Genomic DNA, 9,185 nt, shown 5'->3' on the forward strand with positions numbered 1-9,185 from the left:
CTGCACCGCACATGAAACGTGCAAACACACATTGAAAACGTGCAACACACATTACAGGATGTGCAGACACGCACGGAAAATTCCACACCCTACCCCCTTTCACACAATATGTGTGTGTGTGTGTGTGTGGTGTGTGTGTTGTGTATCTGGGTGTGCGTAAAGGTCAGTGCGCCTGGAAGTTCTTTCAATGTAACCGAAGGCACCTGGACACCTACTCTCTTCCGTTTTTCCACGGTGTCAAAATACACATAATCATTGCATATTGTAGAGTATAAGCGAAGTAAGAAGGTTTCATGTGAACATGTGCAATAATATCTCTCTCCATAGATTTAGGGATGTCCAACTAAATATATTCCTAAATCTGTGAGCACAGATCCACAACTGTCACTACAAAGGCACATCACCTGCTCATAATCTTATTAATCATTCGCCTGATTTATTTTGAAATTAGGACAGGAAGTTGTGGGTTTTGACCGCGGACGACCAGGACCATCAAGGTCTTGACCTGGACCTAGGCTACTTAGCTGTGCGGTGTTGTCCTTTCAAAGATGAAGATGCAGTTACTACTATTAATTGTAGTTGGCCTTTTAGCCTGTGATAAAACATGTGTTTTCGCAATATTGAGGACGAAATGTATGATTTTTTTCGTCCCGCATGCATGCATCCAATCTATACAAGAAACCCAGTAGCCAGACACTCACTGAGCGGTGGCAACCATACAAGGACTATTCATTCTATGATTTATGTGGCCGTCGTGGTGAAAGCCCAGAGTCAAGAAACTGTACCACCTTTTAGAGTCCTTACAACGGGCAACTAACTGTTATTCTACAGCAACCTAAAGTCAGACACACCAAGGAGGCGTGTGTCATTCCGCCAACACTGGAAGTGGCGCTCCTGTCGTCCGAGGTATGACCTGACAGCCGTACAGATTAGCATTGTTTGGATTTGGATTGAATTGGCAAGGAATCGCTTCACTGTTTGGGATCGACAGGCGAACCTTATTTTCGTCACAGACAAGTCTTGGTATCCCTCACAGGATTACAACAACCATTGTCAGATGAATGATTTGATGTCAATCGTTGGGCAAATTTTATCCAACACACCTAATGCCCGGCGAAACTTATGTCCGCGGCAGTCCTTCGCTCCAGAGGAATCCGTATTCACAGCGTTGGAGGGTCCGCCAAATTCTGCAAGAAATAGACCCAATCGGACGATGCTTTCGTCGTTCTCAAGCCATCCGTCGTAGAATCTACCATGTAGCGGGACCTAATGAGTTGTGGTGAGTTGCCGACTTTTGATAAACAGAAAATCATGTAGGCCTAGCATAGTGTGCAGGACAGTAGGCAACTTTTGCCGTGATTAGTTTCCAATAAAGCCTGCAATCCTTTGGTAGACTGTTTTAACTTTGTGCCACCTGGTTTAGGTAACACCTGTCCTTTATAGAGAGATTGATAATATATGCCACTTTTTTCTTTTCTGAATGAAGAGGGCTAATCCCAGTAACCAACCTGTCTCCTAAAATATCTTTCCATACAACTAAACGGCATTCACAGTCTCTCGGATTACCTTGTTTGGACGTAGGCTATTACAAATACGTTTCTAGCTTTCTATGTTTTAAGCATAATGCTCATTTTTTGAATAGCATCTGCTGTGAGGAACTATTCGTTCAAAAAGAGAAAAAATGTTACGATGTTAAAAAGACATGTAAAATATAATTAAAGTAAAAATCCTGATTTAAAATCTCAGTTAAAACACAATTTTGGGTTTAATATTATTAGTGTTCTTATGTATTATATAGCAGTCACGGACCCATTTTTCTGCAAAATTAGTACTTACTATATACTCTTGTAGTTTTAAGTAAATTTAGCTGGTAATAGGGTACTTCTATTCTTAAGTAGGATTTTAAATGCAGGATATGTACTTTTAATTAAGTATTTTCACATTGGTATTGAAGTGTTTTACTTAAGAATCAGAGTACCTCTTCCGTCACTGCAGGTCACACAATCTGATGGGTCACCAAATACAATGTAACACCGGGCTTACTCAGACCTTATCTTACCTTTGCTTTGTTTTGACAGGCATATAGATGGAAACCATAAACTCGTCAGCTGGAGGATGGTGTTCCATGGCCTGCGTTGACGGATACAGTCGCACAATCATATACCTTGAGTGCCTCAACAACAACAGGGCTTCCAGTGTACTATCCCTATTCCAGGAAGGAGTTCAAAACTTTGGAATGCCTTCACGAGTCAGATGTGATCGTGGAATGGAGAACACTGAGGTAGCTCGATACATGCTCAGGCAAAGAGGACTAAACAGGAGCAGCATAATAACAGGTCGCAGTGTTCATAACCAGCGCATAGAAAGACTTTGGGCTGAGCTTAACGGTGTAGTTTCATACCATTATCGATCCTGTTACTTTTCATGCAGAATGAATGTATACTTGATCACTTCTGAGCTACACAAGGTTTAGTTTGCATTACTTTATTTCCCTCACGGATCCAAAGGGCTGTCAGGGAATTAAGAGACAATGGAATAACCAGGCACTATCACTGAGAGACACATGACCTTTACAGTGTGGTACAGAGGTGTTGTTACTATGTTGGACAGAACAGCAAGCGGCTGTGAGCAGTGTATTTGATGCTAATGAACCTTCAGTGACTGAGCGAGATTGGACCCTTGCCTGAGCTTCATCTCAAACAATGTTGAGGTTCCTGAAAACAACTTTAATATAAATGAAACCACCATCGAGGAAATCACCAGGCTATCGATCCATTCACTGAGGTGGTAACCATGGAATCAATTTATTTGTGACACTTGTAAATTTTTTGAAACAAACAGTTTGAGTAAACTGTTCGTACTAGCAGTGCCACAGAAATAAAGACTTTGAGAGGATGTAACAGTCCTTTTGTCACATTCATCTGAAAACACAGCATTGTATTAACAGTAGTAGCCTACACACCTGACCTGTGCTCCACTCTCATTGTTATTACAGATCATCTTTTACCTGAGTGCACTAAGATGTAACATATCAAGTAACAATGAACATTTCCTTGACACTGTACCTACAAAGACCAAATTTATGTAACCTCAAACATTGTTGTAAGGTCTGTGATACTCAAGGGCTTGTAAAAAAAAAAAATACAAATATAAATAAGAAATACAAACATTTGAAAAACAGATGTCAGAATTGTGAGCACTAGGCTACCTGAACTTTTTTTTACTCACTTCCATCAATCCACCTGTGTTTCGGATTGCAAAGTCCCTGTTACTCTTAAAGTCCTCGTAGGATACTGGGAAGAGGTATTCTGAGACATTTTACACATGTGTTTGCTATCGGTATCTCCTCTTTGGAATTCCGAGACGGTTTAGGAGAAAACCCGATGGGTGGCATCACATCGCACCCTGTTGACAATGAACAGAAGGTCCTCCCAGCTTTGGCGGTCCTTCGTCCTCTGAAAAATAACATGACAATTAATGGCTGAAACAACAATCAATGGATTAAAACTAAAAACTAAAAGTAAAGTCTTTGCTAATATAAGATTTTTCTCCTCTTAATGACCATTACAAAGATGTGAAGCAATATTATGCAATGGTTGTCAAAAACAAATTGCTTGCATGCATATACATAATAAACTGGTGTTTTTGATGTGTTAGAAGGAAACAGCATGCTACTGATTTCAATGAACAAAGCAATAACAAAAAGACAATTCATTTTTTGATATGTGAACTTAGCATAGGGTGACTGCTAAGAATTTAACAGATTTCATAGAAGGATGCCCAGTTACTCTCGGACTGCAGCCAATATTCACTAAACCTGCTTAATGTCACAGTGTGGTATGTTAGTAATTTGAAGGCAAGAATCATACAATATGTACACTACTAAGTCACCCTTGTACACCTTGTTATGGTTGTAATGTAAGCAATTCTTTTTCACCTGCCAGTGTAATAGGGTCTGGGTTTCAAGATGGCCAAGTTACTCTTTAGTATGATTTACAAAAGGGAACAACACTCAGTTCTGAATTAAAAGCATACAACACCAATAGTTCCAGTCAGTTTAAACACGTCAATATCCATACACTAGGGTGTAACAATATTCGTGTCACGAAATTTCGCGATACAAAAAACGTCACGATACGTGGTCGTGGAGGTGCAAACTGTAGCGCGATATTGGGACAATCTATCCAGTCAATACAAGCGATGCTGATTTCTTTTTAATGTAGTGATTTTGTTTTAACATAAGAGGGCGCTCTGAGCTAGTGGGGTGACTAATCTGCGCCCCCCCCCCCTCCTCTTCCCTATGCTTGTTGTTTGAGTGGGGTGTGTGGCGTTAGGGTTGCAGTCAGAAATGGGAAAACAGAATAGCTATAGAAGAGCCCCCGCCATTTAAGTCACCGGTGTGGCGGCATTTTGGATTCCCATTTGTGGATATAAACCATAGACATATATACGTAGACGCCGCATGGAGCGGATTTGGCTGCGTGCGGCGGTACGTCAGCGTCGCCGCCATATTGGATGTGGCAAAGCTGCGCGTAAACACACACAAGTAAACGGAGCTAATTTCATAAAGCGCCTTTCTACAAGAAACTTGTGTGGATGCTCGTAATTATTCATCACACAACACTACTAGGGGCCTAAGTCTCCGCCCCTTCGGTCGGCCCGCTGGTAACAGTAAGAGACTAAAATGTAATTAATCTTCTCAAAGCAAGTCTCATACACAGACCAGGGCCACTATTTCTAATACTGGTTTACTGTTACTATGAATAGACTGTACTCAATATATTCTATTTCTTATGTACCACATTTTATGTAATTTGTACACATTTACATTACATTTAATGTACACAGAATATTCTAGCATATTACCATCGTGAGGTCACGCCCCATCACTGCCAGATGCGACAATCAGTCTCTTCAATAGTTAAACTACAACTTGGCCTTACTGTTATCAAATATAGTAGTGCAGTGTGAATGAATAATGAAGAGGCATTAACACTCTTTAACACTTTAGTAACGTACTAATTAAGTAACGTTACTCTCTTCCCAGGCAGTTTCGTTCAGTTTGTGGAAAATGGTTGGCCGACTTGCCCTTTAAGAGTTAAACAGTTTATAAAGCATTACAAACTGTAACAAGGAGGGTAAAAGCACAGCATTGTTTTGCATTTGTGTCTTTTAAATAAAAGACCATTTTTTTCCAGTCATATGTTCCCATTCAAGCTGTTAAGAAATACCGTTATAATAGCGTATCGTAGCGTTATCGTGACCTCAAATCGTGTATCGTACCGATCGTGGAGATTATGTATCGTTACACCCCTACCATACACTGACGCAGTGACGAAGAGGTATCCGACTCTATTCGTAAGTAAAACATCAATACCACATGTGAAAATACATGCATTAAAATCACTTAAGATAGAAGTACCCTATTACCAGCTAAATACTTAAAGTACTAACGTAGACTTAGTAAGTATAATTTGCAGAAACTGGGTCCGTGACTGCTATATTAAAACATAAAAGAACACTAAGAATATTAAACCCAAAATTAGTGTTTAAACTGAGATTTTAAATGCAGGATTTTTACTTGTAATAGTTTTTACATTGTCTTTTTACATCGAACATTTTTTCTCTTTTGAACGAATAGTTCCTCACAGCAGATGTCTATTCAAAAAATGAGCATTATGCTTAAAAACATCAGAAAGCTAGAAACGTATTTGTAATAGCCTACGTCACAAACAAAGGTATCCGAGAGAAACTGTGAGGCAGTTTATTTGTATGGAGATATTTTAGGAGACATGGTTGGTTACTGGGATATAGCCATCTTCATTACAGAAAAGAAAAAAGTGGCATATATTATCAAACATCTATATAAGGACAGGTGTATATCCTAAAGACCAGGTGGCACAAAGTTAAAACAGTCTACCAAAGGATTGCAGGCTTTATTGGAAACTAATCACGGCAAAAGTTGCCACTGTCCTGCACACTATGCTAGCCTACATGATTTTCTGTTTATCAAAAGTCGGCAACTCACCACAACTCATTAGGTCCCGCTACATGGTAGATTCTACGACGGATGGCTTGAGAACGACGAAAGCATCGTCCGATTGGGTCTATTTCTTGCAGAATTTGGCGGACCCTCCAACGCTGAATACGTATTCCTCTGGAGCGAAGACTGCCGCGGACATAAGTTTCGCCGGCATTAGGTGTGTTGGATAAAATTTGCCCAACGATTGACATCAAATCTTCATCTGACAATGGTGTGTAATCCTGTGATGGGATACCAAGACGTTGTCTGTGACGAAATAAGGTTCGCCTGTCGATCCCAAACAGTGAAGCGATTCCTTGCCAATTCAATCCTAAATCCAAACAATGCTTAATCTGATCGGCTGTCAGGTCATACCTCGGACGACCAGGAGCGCCACTTCCAGTTGTTGGCGGAATGACAACGCCTCCTTGGTGTGTCTGACTTTGAGGTTGCTGTAGAATAACAGTTAGTTGCCCGTGTAAGGACTCTAAAAGAGTGGTACAGTTTCTTGACTCTGGGCTTTCACCACGACGAGCCACATAAATCAGAGAATGAATAGTCCTTGTATGGTGCCACAGCTCAGTGAAGTGTCTGGCTACTGGGTTATCTTGTATAGATTGGATGCAGTGCATGACGCGGACGAAAAAATCATACATTTCGTCAATATTTGCAGAAACACATGTTTTATCACAGGCTAAAAGGCCAACTACAATTAATATTAGTAACTGCATCTTCATCTTTGAAAGGACAACACCGCACAGCTAAGTAGCCTAGGTCCAGGTCAAGACCTTGATGGTCCTGGTCGTCCGCGGTCAAAACCCACAACTTCCTGTCCTAATTTTCAAAATAAAATCAGGGCGAATGATAATAAGATTTATGAGCAGGTGATGTGGCCTTGTAGTGACAGATTGTGGACTTAGTGCTCACAGATTTAGAATAATATTTAGTTGGACATCCCTAAATCTATGGAGAGAGATATTTATTGCACATTCACATGAAACCTTCTATACTCGCTTTATACCTAAAATATGCAATGATTTATGTGTATTTTGACACCGTGGAAAAACCGGAAGTAGGTGTCCAAGGTGCCTTCCGGTTACATTGAAAGAACTTCCGGGCGCACTGACATTTTACACGCACACCCAGATACACACACACACACACACACACACACACACACACACACATATTGTGTGAAAAGGTGGTAGGGTGTGGAAATTTTCAGTGCGTGTCTGCACATCATGTAAATGTGTGTGCACGTTTTCAATGTGTGTGTGCACGTTGTCAGGTGCGTGTGCACGTTTTGATGGGTACGTGCACATGTCAATGGTGCGTGTGGTGCACGTTTCAATGTGTGTGCACGTTTCAATGCAAATTTGCACATTGTCAATGTGTGTGTGCACGTTTTCAATGTGTGTGTGCACTTTTCAATGTGGTGTGTACATATTTCAAGGTTTTCACCCTAACGGCCTCCCATAACCACTTCGATAGAAACTTGCTTCAAGAACAAACAACAAGCTAAAGTTCTGTCCTGCCCAGACCGTGCACAGCTTACAGTAACAAACACAGACAACACACTCACAATGGCAAAAGCACCGGCCTGAGCGGCGAGTCTGCCGGGGTGGCGTCATCAGTCCATCAGCAACACTAATTTGCTCAAAAAACCAAACGCGTTGTTTCAACTTGTTTCAGTCCATCATACTTCACCATAGTATGTTTAGGCATGCACAACAAAACAGTTATAAGTAATTAATAAGTATTAAGAACTTGTACAAATACATTGCCGTTCATAAAAAAAAAAAAATATAATTCATGGACTGTGGCTGCTGCTTGTGGTCCTGCATGACGTCCACTACACATATTAGACTGTTATTATGTGTTACCATATCTCCATTACAGTTTAAGTAGTTGAGATTTGCTCTGCTGCTGTGCATGCTGTGCATCTCTAACACAGGTTCCACTGCTACTGAATCATTTTATATCATTCATTGTATTTTGTCAGTCATTGTTATTCTACAATATGTTGTGTTTATTTGTCCTGTACACGGGACATCCATTCACGTCCGTCCACTGGAGAGGAATCCTCCCCTCTGTGGCTCTTCCTGAGGTTTCTTCCACATTTTTTCCCTGTAAAGGGTTTTGTGGGAAGTTTTTCCTCACTGGAACCGAGGGTCTAAGAACAGAGGTGTCACTCCGTACGATTGTAAAGCCCTCTGAGGCAATGTACTTGTGACTTTGGGCTATACAAATAAAATTTTATTTTATTTGATAATAATAAAAAAAGGGGCTTTTGAATGGGTACGTGCACATTGTCAATGTGCGTGTGTGCACGTTTTCAATGTGTGTGCACGTTTTCAATGCAAATTTGCACATTGTCAATGTGTGTGTGCACGTTTTCAATGTGTGTGTGTACATATTTCAATGTTTTCACCCTAAACGGCCTCCCATAAAGTGGAGCAGTCTTCATGCTGCTCTTGCCGGCGGAAACACACGAACAGCCAATCAGCTAACAGACAGGCGGACCCAGCATGTGGAAACAGCCTATCATATCCCCCGGACGTCACAAGTAACAGGCAAACAGCTGTGTAGTTCGGTTGCAGTAGTTGCCATGTTGGTTTGTTTACATGGAGTAGCATGCAGTGAAAAGCCGGGAGGAGAGCAGAAGCGGCCGCTATGTAGCGGAGACTGGCACCGGTAGTATAGTAATCCACGGTAGTACCGTTGTGTAGAATTTCTAGTATAGTAGGAACCGTGATTTGGCACCGCGGGGTACCGTGTATACCAGGGGTCAGCAAATAAGTTTGGACGCGGGCCAATTTTTTTTCTGACAATTCCATCGCGGGCCATGACCATGCGCGCAGGGGGCGTGCTCTGCGTCCTGATTGGCTGAGTGAGAACCACACGTGTGTTCTGCGTCCTGATTAATTAAGGGAGTACTGTACAAAATGCGTGTGTCATGAAACAGGCAACCTGCCCTAGCAACGTGCCGTAACTAATGTATACAGCAGCGCAGATCTGCCGCTGATGTACATTCACATTCATATTTGATATTTGAGCCGACCTTGTTTGGTTTTGTTTTTTTCATTTAATGAAAAATATTTGTTCACATTGTCCGTTACAAGAGGGACACAGGACACTTTTACTTTCCACAGGTTACAGCGCA

The 9,185-nt window shown here is 41.3% G+C and overlaps 1 protein-coding gene across 1 annotated transcript in view; it reads left to right on the forward strand.

Annotated features, from left to right (window-relative positions):
• Positions 1-6,051: 6,051 nt before the first annotated feature.
• Positions 6,052-9,185, forward strand: part of LOC109141299 (uncharacterized) — an 11,134-nt gene continuing 8,000 nt past the window's right edge. Inside the window, 1 exon segment of the mRNA XM_027282998.1 lies at positions 6,052-6,200. Coding sequence (XP_027138799.1) covers positions 6,052-6,200 — 149 coding nt within the window.

Source organism: Larimichthys crocea, chromosome X (assembly GCF_000972845.2).
Source record: "Larimichthys crocea isolate SSNF chromosome X, L_crocea_2.0, whole genome shotgun sequence".
Taxonomy (NCBI): domain Eukaryota; kingdom Metazoa; phylum Chordata; class Actinopteri; family Sciaenidae; genus Larimichthys; species Larimichthys crocea.